Source organism: Cricetulus griseus, chromosome 5, assembly GCF_003668045.3.
Source record: "Cricetulus griseus strain 17A/GY chromosome 5, alternate assembly CriGri-PICRH-1.0, whole genome shotgun sequence".
Lineage (NCBI taxonomy): Eukaryota > Metazoa > Chordata > Mammalia > Rodentia > Cricetidae > Cricetulus > Cricetulus griseus.
In genome coordinates, this window is record NC_048598.1 from 165,615,275 (window position 1) to 165,634,736 (window position 19,462).

The 19,462-nt window shown below is 44.7% G+C and overlaps 1 protein-coding gene and 1 pseudogene across 1 annotated transcript in view; one reads left to right on the top strand and one right to left on the bottom strand.

The window, feature by feature from the left end:
• Bzw2 (basic leucine zipper and W2 domains 2) overlaps positions 1-3,063 on the top strand; it is a 51,098-nt gene extending 48,035 nt beyond the window's left edge. The window contains exons 11-12 of the mRNA XM_027419749.1: positions 1,956-2,078; positions 2,617-3,063. Coding sequence (XP_027275550.1) covers positions 1,956-2,078; positions 2,617-2,645 — 152 coding nt within the window. The 3' untranslated portion in view covers positions 2,646-3,063. The remainder of the gene's footprint in view (positions 1-1,955; positions 2,079-2,616) is intronic.
• A 14,046-nt stretch (positions 3,064-17,109) lies between these two features.
• LOC100759536 lies at positions 17,110-18,170 on the bottom strand (annotated as a pseudogene).
• Positions 18,171-19,462: the final 1,292 nt, after the last annotated feature.

A 19,462-nucleotide genomic window follows, 5' to 3' on the forward strand; every position in this document is an offset into this window, starting at 1 on the left:
CCTTCAGAAGGCCTGCAAGCTGTGTCTGAACAGCAGGTGAGATCAGCTGTCTGGCTCATTGTGTAATCCCCATTCATTAATGTGAGGAAAGAGTGCAGTTTCCATTTATATTTTTGTCAGTCTTCCATATTTGTTATGCCTTATAACCAAACTATTTTTATAACAGTAGTAGTTGAGGAGAGAGAGGTGAAAAAACTGCATATGACTGAACATATATGCTGAAAATTCTTGCATTCCCAGGGGGTGAGTGATCAAGAGAGTTTGGAAAATAGTGAAATCTAAATTAGAAGTGTCTTAAATACAATCCCCCAGTTAAAAGGGATCTTAAAACCCCTGAGTAGTATTCTTGCAAAATTGCTCCTGGGGGCCATAACTGCCTGCTGTTTCCCTTTATAAGAAATGGACTTGAGGTGGTGGAGATTATGGGATGCATCAAAAAGGCTGGGGGATAAGAATAATTCTGTAGGGCTGGGATTATTACATACCGGGGTATTGTGCACTTAGAAATGAGTAAATTCAGACATCTTTCTTTCGAAAAATTATATATTAAATGATTTTTTGAGTGAAGAAAAAAAAACTTTTCTAAACCAGCCACATCCGGTTATTTATGTTGAATATCTGGATGTTCTGTCTGTGTGTCTGCACTGTGTGTGTGCCTGGTTCTTGTGTGCATTTTCATTCTGGTGGGAGCCAGAAGAGGCCATTCTCTTCTGGGCCTGGAGTTGCAGATGATTGTTAACTCCCTCATGGGTGCTGAGAATTGAACCTGGATCCTCTGGAAGATCAGCCAGGGCTTCTAACCACTGAGCCATCTCTCTCCCCTGTCTCCCTCCCATTTCTTCAGTTTAATACACGAGCCCTTTCCAAAAGCCAGTTTGTTTGTTTGTGTTGTAAGGAAAGTAAAACTAAATGCTTTTGTTATGAAAATGGTACTAATGTTTTAAATGAATGCTATATTAAATAATTCCTGATATCTATCAGTCAAAATTATGTTTAATTGCTCATGGTTACTTCTATTTATCAGTACATGTAATGGAATAGATTCTTACACGGGACACAATCCCAAAAGACAACTGGTTAGGATACTGGCAGAGTATATAAGCTCTTACTTTCATATTTCCCTGTCCTTAAGTTCATGATAATGATAACTTAATGGTGTGCCATTTACAATTTTAGATAATAGATAGCTGACATTTTTGGCTGTCTTTCACTGTGGTACAGGGACCATTCTTCAGCTTCCAGCTCTTAGGCTCACATGTGTGTGCCCCATAGCTGAGGTTGCACCTTAATCACAGTGTGATACAACTTGTTGGGACATGGGTTTCTAAATGTTAGAATTTCTGATTCATTCCCAAAAACAGATTTGCTCAGTACTGACCTGTGTGGCTTGCACTGCATCCTGACTGATGTGGTGTCATCGACAGAACATTTACTAAGCTAATTAATTGTAAGGGTATGGCTCTGTGCTATGTAGAAGTGAACTTGGAGGGAGGGAGAGAGAAAGGGACTCTAATGGAGGCAAGAAGAAGTTACATGTCCTCTATCACATTTTACCCCAACTAGAGGCTCAAGTTTTCTCATTGGCTCTGTAGGATTCGAGAAGCCACAGCAATTCTATCTCCCCACACAGACCTTGGAGCCCGGGTTATAAGTCACAGCAATCATCCTCCACATAAATACAGAGAGAGAGACACCCTTGGAGCCAGGGCAGAGAGAGACCCTTGGAACAGGGGTTATAGGCCACAGCAATGCTACATATACACACCCTTGGAGTTGGGATTATAGGCATATTCTGGACACTGATCCATGCTGGGATCTGAATTCTTGTGCTCATGATTGTGCAGAAAATGCTCATTAACTCCTCAGCCACCTCTCCAGAACCGCCCCCACACCCAGAGTTTTTTTTAAACATGGCATTCCTGTTGTAACTTGGCAATCTTGCTTTCCAACTGCAGCCGATGTTCTGAGCGAAGAAGCAATACTGAAGTGGTATAAAGAAGCGCACGCCGCCAAAGGCAAAAGTGTCTTTCTTGACCAGATGAAGAAATTTGTGGAGTGGCTACAAAATGCAGAAGAAGGTAACATCATTTGACAACTCTGGTGGTCACTGAACAAATACTTGATCCCTTTATTTTGGGTCATCTCCCCCTCCCTTTCCTTAAAATTCTTAATGTGTCTTCATATACAACCATTTTATTTTGCCTACATCTAAAAGCAAGGTCATAAAAATTTTTTAAAGAAATATAAAAAAAGGAACTCAGATTATCCACTTGGTGGAAGATGAGAAGGATGACAAGGTGTGGTTTGGCCTCACTTGGTGAGATTGAACTGGGCTTCAGCGCCTTCAGGAGGTCAGCTGTGCTGGAGACAGAAGCACAGAGTGGAAGCTTATCTTAGAATCGAAGGTTCAATTCCCCAGTGATGCGTGTGGACTTGTTGCACCATCAGAAGTTTACTGGGTCTTGATCTGTTCTCTCGAGTAACTTTTACCTCATTAATACATGGTAAAAACATCCCAGGCAGACCACAGCATTGGGCTGCTCATACAAGCTCATTTCTAGCTTCGTTTAAGGTAATCTGATAAAATACCTGATTTTTCTCTTTCTTTTCTCGTAGAATCTGAATCAGAAGGTGAAGAAAACTAAATGTCTCGAGCACACTGCCTGACACCACACTTTTCGGGTGGGAATGCTGAAGCATTTGGGGAGGGAAACTTTGGCTTCTGTTTGTATGGAGGATACAAATGATAGGCGAGGCTTCCCTGCTCAGAGGGGAAGGGGTTTTCATTTCTGTTGTGTTTAAACGGAGCCCTGAGGCATCAGCTACTACACTTGGGACTCTACCTCTCACTGTATGCTAATTAAAGCCATTCAACAAGGGGTCAGGTAGGAGCCTGAAGCTTAGTCCTCAGCAGACCCCTGTTTTAGCTGTATTTACAGGTACTGTGTGAGCGCCCCACTGGTGTCTATCACAGGGCCACTTCCATAGTTGTGTTTCTCCTGCTCGTGTATGTGATTTGACAAACCAGTTTTTTAAATAAATGGCTTTTTAAAAATCGTTGCATATATTCTCAGAGCTCTTTTTATTTTATTAGTATAGTGTGGTGGGGATGATGTATCTTGATTAGGGTTTCTGTTGCTGTAAAGAGACACCTTGACCACAGCTACTCTTAAAACATTTAGTTGGGGCTGGCTTACAGTTCAGAGGTTCTGTCCATTATCATCATGGCAGGAAGCAAGGCAGCATGCAGGAAGACATGGTGCTGGAGAGTTCTATAGCTGGACCTGAAGCAGGAAGAGAGAAAGCCACTAGGCATGGCTTGAACATGTGAGACCTCAAAGCCCACCCCCAGTGACACACCTCCTCCAACAAGGCCTCACCTCCTGACAGTGCTATTCCCTGTGGGGCCATTTTCTTTCAAACCACCACTGGGTGTTTGAGAGCAGGCCTGGAGGTGGAGAGTAAAGATCTTCAGTTCTCCTCTTCCACTAGGATCCAACTCGGGCTTCTGGTTTGGAAACCTGGCAAGCACTTTTATCTGCTTAGTCATCTCACAGCCCCCACTAGGATCCAACTCAGGCTTCTGGTTTGGAACCTGGCAAGCACTTTTATCTGCTTAGTCATCTCACAGGCCCCCAGAGGTTTTATTTCTTTGTGTTACTTCTTAACACAGGTGTCATGATCATTTCCTGTTAAATGGTTGCATTTCTATAAAAAGTACTATGCCTGGACATGGTTGATCAACCTATAACCCCAGTGTTTCAGGGGCTAAACCAGGAGGGTTGCTGCAAAATGGAGGCTGGCTTCATTATGAGCTTCAGGCTAGCCTGGACTACAGTGTAAGACCCTATTGTAGAAAATTTGGGGGAGAGGGAGACACGACTCTACTCTGGGTTTTTTTGGTCATCTTCATAGTGAAATGGAAATTAACCCCAATATGTATGTTTACTGCCAGTAACAACTCAAAAGTTACTAACAATTGTCAAATGTATAAATGTATAATTCCATGCTACTAGTGTTTTCCTTGTGCACATGTTAAAGGGTCTGTTTGCATTCATAAATTCAGATGATCTTATTCTCTGAGCGGTTCTCAATGGTAACAATGTAATAAATCTGACCATTTTGGAAACTTCAGTGGCTTATACTCTTAAACATGAAGTGCTTTTGCTATCAGGGCAATAGAAAGGTTCAAGAAGGGGCTAGAGAGATGGCTCAGTGGTTAAGAGCACTGGCTGCCCTTCCAGAGGACTGGGGTTCAATTCCCAGCACCCACATGGCAGTTCACAACTGTCTGAAACTACTGTTCCAGGGAATCTGACACCTTCACACAGGTAAAACACCAAAGTACATAAAATACAAATAAATAATTAGAAAGAAGGCAAAAGTGTTACATAGTTGAAACAAAATGGGGGTGCATCGCTAAATAATACTCTGGAGGACAGGTTGAGGAAAATTATGCCTGTTCGGTCAAGGCAGTATATTCACTCTAGAGGAACAGATGAAAATATATATATTTATTTAAATAGTAACCTGAGATGTTGAGAAGCCCATATCTGTCCATGAGGCCGGGTTGTCGACAGTTGGAATGGGTCCAGAGTAACTGTCTCACTGAGGGTAACAGTGGTCACTTAGTCCACAAGGTGGGTGCCTCTGCACTTCCCCGAGCTGAGATTCCAGAATTCCCCTGAGAAACAAACCAGTGAGCCATAATGATGGCACAAATGAGCTTCTCAGCCTTTGTAAATCTGGACTCCTACCAGAAGGTGGCGCCACAATTGCGCCAGGGCTTCCCACATCATTCAGGACTGTTCTTCAAAGCAAGGCTCCCTTCTCCGGTGATTCTAATTTCTGGCCGGCTGACATTAAAAAGATTCACAATAACTGCCTTGGAAGTGAGAAATTACTCCTCTAAAGTGTGGTATTCCTTGCTTTTTATGTGTATGAGTGTTTCACCTGCATGTATACTTATGTATCACACAGTGCTGACAGAGGTCAGGTGTCAGGTGCCTGCAACTGGAATCATGGACCGTTGTGAGCCACCGTGTGGGTGCTTGAACTAAAGCCCAGTCAGTTTTCTGGAGGAGGAGCCAGTGGTCTTAATTGGTCAGTCACCTCTCCATTCCTGTGATATTCTTTATTACGTGAGTGTGTGTGTGTGTGTGTGTGTGTGTGTGTGTGTGTGTGTGTGTGTGTGTGTGTGTGTGTGTGTGTGCGCGCGCGCGCGCGCGCGCAGCTGTGCTCACATGCCCGTCGTGCTCATAATAGAAGCAGTCCGTGCTCTCCTTTCACAGATGCCAGTCCCAGGGATTGAATTAGGTCACAGGCTTCATGGCAGGTGTGCCCATGGAGTCATCTTGCCCTAGAATCTGGTATTTTAGAGGATGGTCCTTTGAGGGGAAAAAGAGAAGGGTCAGAAAGTACCTGATGTCTCCCAGACTGCCATCAGTTTACAGAGTTCTCCAGTATCTTTCTCCCCATGTACGTTAGAATGGTGTGAATTTAAACGGTAGTCACATCATGGAGCCTGTATTGATAGGTTTGTTTTTATTTTTTTAATTTTTTTATTTGAATTAGAAACAAGGTTGTTTTACATGACAATCCCAGTTTCCTCTCCCTCCCCTCCTTCCCTGTACCCGCCCCCCCAACTAAAACCCTACCTATCACATATCCTTTCTGCTCCCGCTGGAGGGTGAGGCCTACCAAAGAGTGTCATCAGAGTTTATCATATCCTTTGGGATAGGGCCAAGGCCCACCCCGTATGTCTTGGCTCAGGGAGTATTCCTCTATGTGGATTAGGCTCCCAAAGTCCACACCTATGCTAGGGATAAGTACTGAACTACTGTATGTCCCATAGATTTCTGAGGTTTCCTCACTGAAACCCATGTTCCTGGGGTCTGGATCAGTCCCATGCTGGTATCCCAGCTATCAGTCTGGGGAGCAAGAGTTCCTGATGTTCAGGTCAACTGTTTCAGTGAGTATCACTAACCTGGTCTGGACACCTTTGCTCTTCACTCGTCCTTCTCTGCATCTGGATTCCAGTTCAGTTCAGTGATTAGTTGTGGGGGTCTACCACAACTACCAGCTGCTAGATGAGGGCTATCGGGTGGCATATAAGTCAGTCATCAATCTCATTATCTGGGGAGGGCATTTAAGTTAGCCTCTCCTCTGTTGCTTAGATTGTTAGTTGGTGTCATCTTTGCAGATTTCCAGATTTCCCTAGTGCCTGATTTCTCTGTAAATCTAAAATGTCTCCCTCTATTATGATATCTCCATTCTTGTTATCTTCTATTCTTCCCCTGACTCAACCTTTCTGCTCCCTCATGTCCTCCGCATCCCTCCTCTTCTTCCCTTCTCATTCTCCTACTCCCTCCCCCTCTTCCTGTGCTCCCAATTTACTCAGGGGATCTTGACCCTTTCCCCTTCTTCAGGGGACCATGTATGTCTCTCTTAGGGTCCTCCTTGTTTACTAGCTTCTCTGGCAGTGTGGATTGTAGGCTGGTAATCTTTACTGTATGTCTAAAATCCACATATGAGTGAGTACATATCATGTTTGTCTTTTTGTGATTGGGTTACCTCGCTCAGAATGGTTTCTTGGAGTTCCATCCATTTTCCTGCAAATTTCAAGATTCCATTGTTTTTTTCCACTGAGACTGAGTAGTACTCCATTGTGTAAATGTACCACATTTCTCTATCCACTCTTCAGTTGAGGGGCATCTAGGCTGCTTCCAGTTTCTGGCTATGAACATGGTTGAACAGATGCCCTTGTATGAATGTCTTCTTTTGGGTATATGCCTAGGAGTGGAATTGCTGGATCTGTGATAGACTGATTCCCATTTTCTTGAGGAGTCACCATACTGATTTCCACAGTGGCTGTACAAGTTTGTACTCCCACCAGCAGTGGAGGAGTGTTCCCCTTTCTCCACATCCTCTCCATCGTAAACTGTCATTGGTGGTTTTGATTTTGGCCGTTGTAACAGGAGTAAGATGGTATCTCAGAGTTGTTTTGATTTGCATTTCCCTGATGGCTAAGGATGTTGAACACTTTCTTATGTGTCTTTCAGCCATTTTAAATTCCCCTATTGAGAATTGTCTATTTAGTTCTGTACCCCACTTTTTAATTGGATTGTTTGGTGTTTTGGAGACTAGCTTCTTGAGTTCTTTGTATATTTTGGAGATCAGCCCTCTGTCAGATGTGGGGTTGGTGAATATCTTAAAAAGCATTTTGAATATATCAAAGATAAAATAGTACACATTACATTGAATTTACCACAGAATATTTTATGGTGACTTTTAAACATTTAATATTAAATATTTCACATTTAATTTTATATCAGTATTTAAGGAAGTTTTCCCTTCACTTTAGAGGAACATGAGTAAGAAGTTGAAGACCACTGAATTGCACTATATTTGATTCTTTCTGTTTCTAAAGTAGCCAAACAGAAAATGGGCAGTGAACTGAGGGCTGGTGACCAATGACCAAGGCGGTAGGGGATGTCCCACCAGTACCACCTCACATCTATGCTTCTTTTGTTTTTTATGCCAAGAATAATTTTCTACAGTTCAAGCAAAAGTTAAAAAAATAATCTCTAGCTCTTTTGGTCTGGGGTATTGCTTAGTGTGAACAAGGTCATGCCATAAAAACTAAATAAATAAGAACATGCAGCATTTCTAATTGAGAAACACCTGGAAATTTTCTAGCCTATACCAAATCTGGGAAGAACTTAACATGTTCCCAAAGCTAATGGTGATTTTGAGTTAAGTAAGTATGGAGGTGCACACTCCAACAAAAAAGATTAATGACGCCTTCAACTAAAGCCATGTCTTCCTTTGAAGGCTTCTGGAGGCTTTTGTCATACAGGGTCATACATTGTTTACAATTGGCCTCTACTCACTATGTAGTTGATGTGAACTTGAACTTCTGTTTGTCCTGCCTCACCTCCCTAATGCTGGGATTACAGGCATGTACCCACACACAGGATTTGGGCAGTGCTAGAGATTAAATTTAGGGCTTCGTGTATGCTAGGCAAATTCTTTTATCAACTGAGCTCCATTCAGTCCTGTTTTCCTTTTAAAGTAGAATTTGAACTAATTATACAGGTGGTTAACTTAATTAGCATAATAAATTATCCTACTACTTACCAGCTTTTAAGTATGCATGTATGACTTGACCATTCCTTTTGGTCTTTAACAGGAAGTGGCTTTGCCCCTACCTAGCCTAGGACTTCCATGGCGACAGTCAAGCAGTTGGCTGGAGGCGGCAGGAGCTGCTTCCAAGCTGACTCACTAATTTGGATTCCTTGGTTCTCTCTCTTTCCCAGTCTCTACTTAGGCTACCCAAAAGCCCTCACAACATAAGCTGGCTTCCCCACAGCTGTAAGTGATTATAGGGGGAACCCAAGAAAGAAGTCAGTCTTTAATAACCTGGTACTGGAAATGACAGCATCAGTTCTTTGCTCTCCGAGGCAACAGCCTATGGAATGTAAAATCCTGCACAATACACTGGTGTGAATGCCAGGATGGAGGGCTAATGGAAAGAGATTGGCTACTGTAGTAAAATACATAGACAAAAGCAACCCTTAGACATTAAAATCATTACCTAAAGTTCAAGTAATAAAAACAGGGCTGGGGGGCAACTCAGTTGTAGAACAGTGACCTAGCTATATGTATGTAAATATGTAATATCTATATGTAGATGTATAAGATGATACAAGCCAAAAGAATACCTAGAGAAAGCTTTATAGCCTTTGCCACGTTTCCACACTGAAAAGTAGCTGAATGACAAACACCATATACATGTGGAGTCTCTGGGCTTCAGTAGACTGGTACAGAATGACAGCAGACATAAAGCTTCTGAAAATTAAAGGGGTGACTTCACTGAACACATACAAGAAGCGTGTGAGGTGCAAGGGGCAGATGGCTCTTGTAAGGATTCAGGCATTATGCTGCCTGCCCCTGTCACCTGGCAGGATGCACTCAGGCGGTACCCTGGTCAGCCCAGGGTCCTATGGCTGCTTCATCACTACGTAGTCTGCACGCAGGTGCAAAGGTTTCTTTAAGAGGCAAACTCAAACCTCTCTCTCTCTCTCTCTCTCTCTCTCTCTCTCTCTCTCTCTCTCTCTCTCTGCCTCTCCCCTCGTTTTCTTCTTTCCCCCTCTCCCTTTCCTTTCTCCATTCCTTTACCTCCCCCCTCAATAAAATTTTGCACATAAACCAGGTCTCTGTTTCCCATCCGTCAACCATCCCTCACCTGCCACTGTCTCTCACCCACCATGGAGCCTGCCCCATGGTGCCACCAACTGCTACATTCACTTTGCTTCATATTCCTAACACTTTTACAGAGGATCTGGTTTGGTTCCCAGCACATATAAAGCAGCTCACAGAGTTTTACTTCTTTATGCTTATTTGAAATTTTTGAAGATGCTAAGAAGCAGCATCTTCATAGTGTAAAAGTTAATGTTTATTGTTGAATACATTTGGGGAGAAACATGTTCCTACACTTTTATAAATACGGTTGTTTTGCTTATTGTTGCTGTGATTGTTTGAGGCAGGATCTCACTACACAGCCCTGTCTGCCCTGGAACTTGCTAGATCAGCTGCTCTGGCCTTGAACTCAGAGACCTGTTAGAACACAGTCCAAGAATGGAGGAGTGTAAGAAGTCTGGTGCGTGTGATTGGCAAGAGTCTCGTGACCTCAGTGTCTTCCAAACACAGAACTGTCTTGGAGTGTGTTTTCATGCTCCTCCCGGGTGGGGCGCATAGGACTGAGTTTATTTCTGCTGTTGTTATGCATGTACCTCTATGGAAAAATGTGTTTTTCCACATGCTGCTCATCCTTGTGACTGTACACTTTACTTGGTGACTCTTCTTAACCCTCAGAGTATAAATTGTGTGGTGCTCTGAATAAAACTGGCTATTGCATGCGATTTTAGTCCAGTGGTTCTCAACCTTCATAATGCTGCAACCCTTTAAAACAGTTCCTCATATTGTGGAGACTCCCTCCCCCTGTCAACATAAGACTATTTCATTGCTTCTCTAAAGCTGTAATTTAGCTACTGTCATGAATTGTAATGTAAATATCTAATATGCACAATGGTCTGAGGCGGCCTCTATGAAAGTGTCATTCAAATGTCCAAGGGGTCAAGACTCACGGATTGAGAATCACTGTTTTAACACATCTCATTTTTTTTTTTTAGACCCCACTCTCCCTGGTTCACTTAACTAGAGCAGTAAACAGAAACCTACTCTGCCTTCAGGGATTAAAGGCATATGTAAATATGGTTTTGCTTGATTTTTTAAGAATTACATCTATTCTATATTCTGTTATTAATAGTATTCTGAAACATTTTACCATGTAAACACAGTATTCTTCAAAAACATAAACAGAAGGGAATAGTTACCATTGGTATAAATGGATACAATCATTCTGTTCTATGTGTGCTATGTTATAACTTTTGCTTTTATACACAAAAGTTTGTTCTTATTTATTTAGGAAACAAAGAAATGTGTGTTCTATCAGTAATCAAATGAAGAAACACAACAAAACCTTCTTCAGACCACTTTCCAGGCTAGTCCATCCCAGTAAAGGGCAGCCATGATAACATTGACCCCTGACAGCATCCATTCTGCCCTTGTCTAAAATAGATAGTGTTAATGTTAATTTGTAATGCATTCTATCCTTGGTTTCTTTTTGTTTGTTTGGTTTGGTTTTTTGTTTTTGTTTTTGTTTTCTAGACAAGGCTTCTCTGTGTAACAGCTCTGGCTGTCCTTGAACTCACAGAGATCTGCCTGTCTCTGCCTCCAGAGTGCTGGGATTAAAGGTATGCGCCACCATGCCCAGCAGTTTTCGTTGATTTCTTGACACCTTGTTTTGCTCTTCTCTGTGTTCAACTATTTTCTGGTATATGAGTATGTTAACATAATTGCTCTGTCACCAATAATGGCCAGCTCTTTCCTCCTTAAATTCATGAATCAGGAATGCTGTTGTTTTTCCCGTGCTAGGAATTGAACCCACAGACTGCTTACTCTAGGCAGGTGCTCTACCATTGAGCTACATGGTAGAACCCCATCCCACCCCTTTTTTTGGTTAGTTGGTTTTTTTGTTTTGTTTTTCAAGACAAGATTTCTCTGTAGCTTTGGGGCCTGTCCAGGAGGGAACTCAGTCTGTAGACCAGGCTGGTCTTACAGGTAAGCACCACCAACACCCAGCACCCTACCCCTTTTACTTACATTTTTTCTTACATTTATTTAATTATGGGGAGGGGACACATGAGTAGGGTCTCTTCATTCACCATGTTGGTCTATGGGATCAATTTAGCCATCAGACTTGGTAATAAGAGACTTACATAATGAGCCATCTCACCAGTTCATCTTTCTATTTGAGACAGTACTTCTCTTAGTTGTCCATGTTGACTTCAAGTTTTCAATCGTCCTGCCTCAGCCTCCCATATCCACTGTGATTATTATTTTTTACTAGTAATTAGGAGGCATTAGGCTGGTTTTCAGTGATAATTTTGGAGCATACTAGTCATTAAACAAACAAAAGCGCCAAGCATAGTAGCTTGTGCCTATAACCTTGACACTCAGCTGGCCAAGGCAGGAAGAATCACCAGCCTGGGCTACATGGTGAATTTCAGTCAGATCTCCAGGAGACTGTCTCAGAACAGGGGAGGGGAGGAGAGAAAAGAAAGGAAGATAGAGGAAGAGAGAAGGGGAGAGGTGGGGGAGGAAAGAATGAAGGAAATACTGTTTCCTTTTCTGAAAAGGTGTTAATATTTTATATGGATTGAATATGGGCAGGACAGACTGTACAAATGAAAGAAAGCACAGCTAACTGTTGCTTCGGTTGTTTGCGTTTCTTCTGACCTTTGCTGCTTGTGAGTGATGGAGCAGAGAGAAGAACCTGGATTTGCCTGCCTTGAGCTGGAAGATGGCCTTCTAATTAGTTGTTTAGCTAATTAGTAAGTCACTTAGCACTTGGTATTTACTTTGCTTGATTGTAAAATAAGGGGCTAGAGAAGATCCATTCTTACACAGCCCAGAAAGCAGCATGCCTTGCTGCCCCTCAGGCCTCATCTGTAGCCACCTGGGGGGGCTGGGAGTCTGACTCCATCTTCCTAGGCAGGCCTTAGGTTTGCTCTCTTTAACAAGTTCTGAGGTGCTACCGAGTTCTCTGCTCTGTGTGTTCAAGGGTCTCCAAGATCTAGCCTTTTGCAGACCTTCTGAAGCCCTTATGGCTTCAGATCAAGAATCAAGGATGAGGTTGTAAGATGGCTTGCCACCACCACCCCCCCACACACACAGAGGGAGGGGGGTTGTCATATAATTCAGGCTGTCTTTAAACTCATTATCCCTCTGTTGCTGCCTCCAGAGTGTTGGCATTCTGGTACTCAGGCCTGTGCCACCAGACCTGATTTTAACTTTGTATTTTTGATTGCCATGTACCATAGCTCATAGATTGGCAGGAAGTTGGTGTTCAGTAAATGTCTGAATGAGTAAATGAGCAGATGTAAATGAAAAATTCCCTTTTAAAAGGTTGAACATTGGTTTATCCTAACATGTTCCTATACCTGCTTGAAAGTATTGGGACCACAGCCAGACAGCTGCTGAGTGTTTGGATTGAGGGGGCACTGGGTACAGCATTCCTGTCTGCATTTAAGCACATTGCAATGTTTCCATTATATATTTGTAATATAATCTCAACACTTTTTTATGTTATGTGTTCCCACCTGTTTCTGTACCAGGCGACACCTTTGTCATCAACTGAGGTCCTCAGTTTACCTCCTATACCCTAGAGCAGATAGAACCTATCACTGGCTTGGTCACTAGCTCTCCAGCTTTGGCCTGTCAGGTACAGGTGGCTGACAACAGGCCATGGTTTCTGATATAGAAACCTCTGCCTTAGGATTCCCTTTGCTAACAGCTTCCCAAATAATGCTACTGCTTCTGGTCTAGTGACAATACACCGAGAACCATTGGGATAGCTGTTTCCTAATCCTTCACTGAAAAACCACATTGAGGCAACCCTGTCTCCCAAGAATGACACCTTGATTTGAACAGCTCAAAGCCTATCGCTGCTGGCAAGATGGCTTCTGGTAAAGGCACTTACCACTCCAGCCTCATGACCTAAATTCAACACCAAGATAGAAGAGAACCAACTCTTCTCTGACCCCCACACTCAAATTATTGAAACATAGACACACAGACAGGATAAGAGGAAACAATAAATTTTAATTACTTTAAAGATTATTTCTATAGTTTCTAATTCAGCTTTCTTAAACACACACACACTCTCTCTCTATATATATATATATACATATAGAGAGAATATGTATGTATGTATGTATGTATGTATGTATGTATGTATGTATGTATGTATATACATTCTCCCAGCCCCTTTGCCAGCATTCTCTCTCCCTTTAGCAAAGAAACTCTGTGGCTTTGCTGACGATAGGCCCAGATGGACAGCATCAGAAACACATAGAAGCTAGTTAAAAACTGCAGACTGCCAGCATCCACTCCAGGCATCCCAGCCAGCCTGTTACAAGCTCTCCTTGATTCTGAGGCATGATTGTCTCAAATGTCAACCCATCTTTGACACATCCCTGACAGACAAGCAAGGGACAATCACAGCAGAGATTGGAGCAAGGTAAGGGCCTGGGGAGATGGCATATTTTACTTTCTGGAAGGCTGATTAAAAACCAAGGGCAGACAGGGCAAAACAAGAAATATCTCTGGGAACAAGGTGACCTGGCATCTTTTAGCAGCTCTTACCTGACGTCATATAGTAGATGTCAGTGTCCTATGGCTGTGTGACTCAGTCTGAGCTATACAAATAGCTGCTATGAACTCACCCTCAAGTGTGTGGGGACACCTTCCAAAGCTGTTTTTTCTCAACTTTTTAATTCTTATTCAACAAGAATGTAATATATTCAGGGTTTTTTTTTTTTCCTTCTTCTGTCCGGTAGACTCAAAACAGCAGGCTTTTAAAATGCAGTGACTCTTTGATGAATATTTACAGTATGTTGCAAAGAAAGTTCTAGATAACAACAGAGAGGAGCAACAACAGAGTGAAGGACAGATGGTTTTTATGTGAGTACTCATATAGGGGCTGAGGTGGGAGGAGCATAGTCTACATGGATTACCACAAATCAAAACCGTTTTGCAGGGAGTGGGGAGATAAGGCCAGTTCAGTTGGTGAAGCACCACCCTCACAAGCATGAGAACTTGGGATCTGATTCCCAGCACCCACATAAAAAAATGAGTGTGGCAGCGTACACGGTGACTCCAGCAAAGGAGTTATGTAGACCGGCAGATGCCTTGGGCTAGCTGGCTAGCCAGTCCAGGCTACAAGGCTAGTGAGAGACTGCCTCAAAAAGTAAGGTGGAAGGCAAAACTACATCCAACACCAACCTCTAGACTCCACACGCACACACACGTGTGCATACACACCCCCACACAACCTCAATGCAGCACAATGCTGAGAAGGAAGAAATAGAAGTCAAAATCTAACAAGCAGGGATTTGGGCCAGTGAGAGGGCCCAGTGGGCAGAGCACTTGCCACACGTGTCTGACAGCCTGAGTTCAGTCACCGGAACCCACATAAAGTGGAAAAAGATAACTGCTTCCACAGAGTTGTTCTCTGCCCTTCACATATGTGCCATGACATGTGTACAAATATACACTGAGCAAATAAGTTTTTTATATTTATTTTTTACATTCCAGTCCCAGTTCCCCCTCCCTCCTCTCCTCCCACTCGCCCCTCCTTCCCCCCATCCCACCTCTGACCTGCTATTCAGAGAGGGTAAGGCCTCTGCTAGGATGTCATCCAAGTCTATCCTGTCATCTCTTTAAGGCAGGACCAAGGTACACCCTCCTATGTCTAGGCTGAGCAAGGTATCTCTCCATACAGAACAGACTCCACAAAGTCAGTTTGTGCTTTATAGTTAGATCTTGGTCCCACTGCCAGTGGCCTCATATACTGCCCAAGCCACACCATTGTCACCTGTTACTAGGAGTTCAATCCTATGTCGGTTCCTCAGTTGACAGTGTGGACTCAGTGATCTCTCACTAGCTCGAATCAGCTGATTCTGTGGGTTTCCCCATCATGGTCTTGACTCCTTTGTTCATATTATCTATCATTCCTCCCTCACTTCAATTTTACTCCAGGAGCTTGGCCCATCTGCTTCCATCTGTTTCTGGAAGAGGGATCTAGCTTCTCTGGGATTGTGGGTTGTAGGCTGGTTATACTCTTCTTTATGTCTGGTATTCACTTTGAGTGAGGACATTCTGTTGGTATCCTGGCATTATGCTGACCCCGCCCCCTGAAAACTGGCAGGGTACACACACGGGCACTCAGGCAAATACTTAGATGGCTCAAAGGGCCCTGCGTTGTGTGGCTACGTCATTCGTTACATGGATGCGTAAGGACTCTGTACACATGTGCAAGCTCCCCGTTTAAGCCAGCACCTCCCAACCCCTCTCTCTTTCATCTCTGTTCCATCTTTCATCTCTACCCCTCTCTTTGTTCTACCCCTCTGTTTGGTGCAGATACTTGCTCAGGCTCTCTCCATAATTTCTCCTGCCGCCTACAGCTGGCAAGGGGCAGCCAGAGACACTCAGAGACGCTGACCCTGAAACCGACAGCCCACTTTCCACCTACCAGTCTGCTGACACCCCTGCACAACACCGGCTACGATTTGTTACAGTACCCTTTCTCCTGGTCTGTGTAAATGTTTCCTTGGACCCGTAGGCATGACTGCTGATCATCCCGCACCTTTCTGGTGTTCTTGGAACACCAGCCTTCAAGGCCACGGTTGATCCCTCTTGCTGACCATCACCTCTGGTAACTCCCCACAGGCAAGGTCTAGCACCAACCTCATTGATCTGTGATTCCACTTTTGGCTTCATGCCTTAGGCGGTTACAAATTACAGCCTACTCTTGGACTACAGGGTCCAAGGGCTTTGCCCTTGGCCCTCACTTTTGAGCTGACGAGCTGCAAGAGTGACCTGTGCCATTTTCGGCCTCACCCATGGGAAGAAAATGAACAAAATAAGCCCATCCACTAGGAGATAATAAGTCAAATTGGCTGCTTAACAGCTCCTTAGATACTGATATTTTACAGCGCCTTTCCAATTATTGCCAGTGGACAGTTAAATGGAAGGAGTTACCATATATCCAAGCTTTCTTCTACCTCTCTGCTAAACATTCTCTTTCCTTTCTCTTTTAAATTAAATAAATGTTTTAATGTTAAAAAGGAAAGAAACACGAGCTGTTTGGGCTAAGGCCCTGAATTGTCCTCATTTGCAGCCAGTGGTGACACTTCACAGAAAGCTTTCTTTAGTCCTTGGCTACTTGCTCAAAACTCCCTGAGGCTTTGTCATGACAGTCTGTGTTGTTCTTTTGTTTAAGTTTAAAAATATAAAAATAGACGCTGCAAGATGGAACATGTGCCGGCGCAATGGAACATGAACCGTGGAGGGCGCGTTTATTACAGGCGGGAGGAGAGGAGACAAGAACAGAGCAGAGAGGAGAGAGGAAAGAAGGGTGGTGGATCAACCAGAAAGACAAGAGGAGAGGGAGGGAGAGGGGGAGAAGGAAGGGGAGAGGGAGAAGGGGAGGGAGAGGAAGGAGGAGAGAGGAGAGAGAGAGAGAGAGAGAGAGAGAGAGAGAGAGAGAGAGAGAGGAGAGAGAGGAGAGAGGGAGAGAGGAGAGAGGGGGGAGGAGAGGAGAGAGAGAGGAGAGAGAGGAGGAGAGGGGAGGGGAGAGAGAGAGAGCTCCCCGTTTAAGCCAGCACCTCCCAACCCCTCTCTCTTCCATCTCTGTTCCATCTTTCATCTCTACCCCTCGAGAGAGAGAGAGAGAGAGAGAGAGAGAGAGAGAGAGAGAGAGAGAGAGGTTCGAGCTTTAAAGGGAAAGCCAGGCATGCGCACTGAGGCTTCATGCATGCTCATAATCCCCACGCAGGTCCGTAATGCGTAACCTGCATGAAGTGGTGATGACGTGGCTCGTCAGTGTGCATGCCCCACCGGTTGTCAGGGGGCGGGGTCTGTCTCTTAAAGGTCAGCCATTAATGCCTGAGCCTTTCAGTCTGTTTTGTCTTGAACACAGACTCAGACAGTTGTCACTTTGGGGAGAGCACACAGCATCTCAAACATCAGGTTAGCTGCCAGGAGGGCCGTGTTGCCTGAGAGATCGTATGGTGGGGAAACTTCCATAAGATCAAAGCCCACCACATTCAGGCCTTGGCAGCCCCGGATGATCTCCAGGGCCTGACTAGGTGTCAGCCCAGCAACTTCTGGTGCCCCTGTTCCTGGGGGATAGGCAGGATCCGATGCATCTATGCCAAAACTGATATAAAGAGGCTTACCCTCCATTTGTTGCCTGATCTCTGCCATCAGGGGAACCAATGACTTTATCCAGCAGTCTCCAGCCAGGATCACACAGAAACCCTGGCTCCTACTGTATCAGTAGGGATCCAAGGTCACAGAAGAGCCCTGGATGCCCGTCTGCACCACTCGTTTCTGGTCCAGCAGTCCCTCGTCCATCAGCGGAAAGCTGTCCTATGATAGACCTTCTTCCCCAGAGTTCTGTCAGCTGTGATGGTGTGGGCACCCACATGCACTAGACACACAGATCCACGCTTTTCTGCCACCGCTTGCAGTATGGGATATGTGATTGTGTGGTCTCCATCCAAGCTCAGAGGAATGCAGCCAGCTGCTACAACGTTCTGATAGACCTCTCGAATTAGCCGGCAGCTGTCCTGGAGGTTGTAAAGATTGACATTCACATTGTCTAGATCTGCAACCCTGAGAGACTGCAAGGGGAGGGCTCCCATACTGGGATTGACAGCCCCCAGTATCACCGGATTCCTACTGGATGCATTGGGGTCTAAATCTTGCCCCAGGCCGGTTGGAGGTCCCAGTGTCCAGAGGCACACCATTAAAGGCAACATCCAGCCCTGCAGGGGAGGGCGGCAAGGGCAGGTGCATCATAGAGCAGATGCCCACCAGCTGTACCAGTGACTCCGAGCTGGAGGACTGGTGACACGGGGCGGCTGAGGCATCGGAAGCCTGGCAGATCCTGGGGCTCCCAGGAGAGAGGAGCCCCACAGAGGGATGTCTCGTGGCCACCCCGGATCCCAGGCACAACTGGACGTGAGCAGCCGAAGCATGCTGCCTATTGAGGAGCCCAACCTGGCCAGTGTGCCATCCCCCAATTGCAGGGCTCCAAGGTCACGAATGGCCTGGGATCAAAGGGCAGGGAGGGCCCCAGGACCCAAGCGTTTCTCCACCTGCCTGCCCCACTCCGGACTTCAGCCCCTGTATGGATTGGTCAATGAGCCAGACTGGGGCCCCCCATTCATGCTCACCTGCCCCACCCCAGGTTTGTCAGTGCAAGGGGCCTTCCAACACCACCTGGCCTTTGTCTGTCTCTCCTGTTCAGAGTAAATTTCGTGTCCACTCTCTTTCCTTAAACTTGTCTGTTTTCCTCATCTTCCTGGCATGCTAAAACTCTCTCACCTGCCGCAAGGCATCCTGCCAGCTCCCACAGCCTTTCTCAGGCAGGGCTGGATCCTCCTCTGGCTGGGAACACTCAGTTCCACTAGACGTCTTCTGCTCCTGTTCTAATGTCTCACTCTCCTGTTTGTCCTGTCTCTGCTGCTGCCCTTCTACGTGTTTCTTCTCCGTGCAGATGCCAGCAGCTCATAGTGGGCTGGCCTGGGACAGCGTCTGCTCAGGACACTCTGAGAATTTTCCTGCCCAATGGGAACCTGTTTATGGAGGCCGCTATCTTAGCCATGTGGCCTAGACTCACCCCGCGTGGTTCATCCCTTCCGTGCACCGGCTGTCTAGGCAGAAGGACAGTCTAGCCAGTTGCTGCCAGACATAATTCATTTACTTTTCCCTTTTATTTCTTTGTCTCTAATTTCTTTCACTGGCTCTGTTGCACATGGCTTGTTTGCAGAATGTCGTGCCTTTCCAGGGCTTGGTAGGGCACACATTTCAGCAAAAACCCTGCCTGTTTCTTCTGCAGCAGATCTGCTTTCTTGTCCCTGGCAGTTTTAAGTCTACTCTGTATCTTTAAATGTCCTGTCTGTTTGCTACATGTACAAATCAGAGGTCACACTCAAGTTCTTTCTTCTTACTTTTACCCAGTCCAACTTAATATCTCTGTAAGTATGTGTACATGTAGCTACTGTTTCAAAATGTAAGCTAACTCTATATGCAACTTAAATTCAACTGTGCTAAGTCTCCAGTACAGTCAGACTGGAGGGCTCTGAGTAAAACATCCCTCCACAACTTCTCAGATTCAATCCAGTTCTCTAGACAGATCCTGCTCTAATGTCATTAAAGCCATACTAAGTACAGATTAATTAATTATGGGGATAAAGGCTCACCTAGCCACCTATGTGCTTAAGGCAAGTAACTAAAGACAAATTTTGTCTACTGAGATATACTAAAC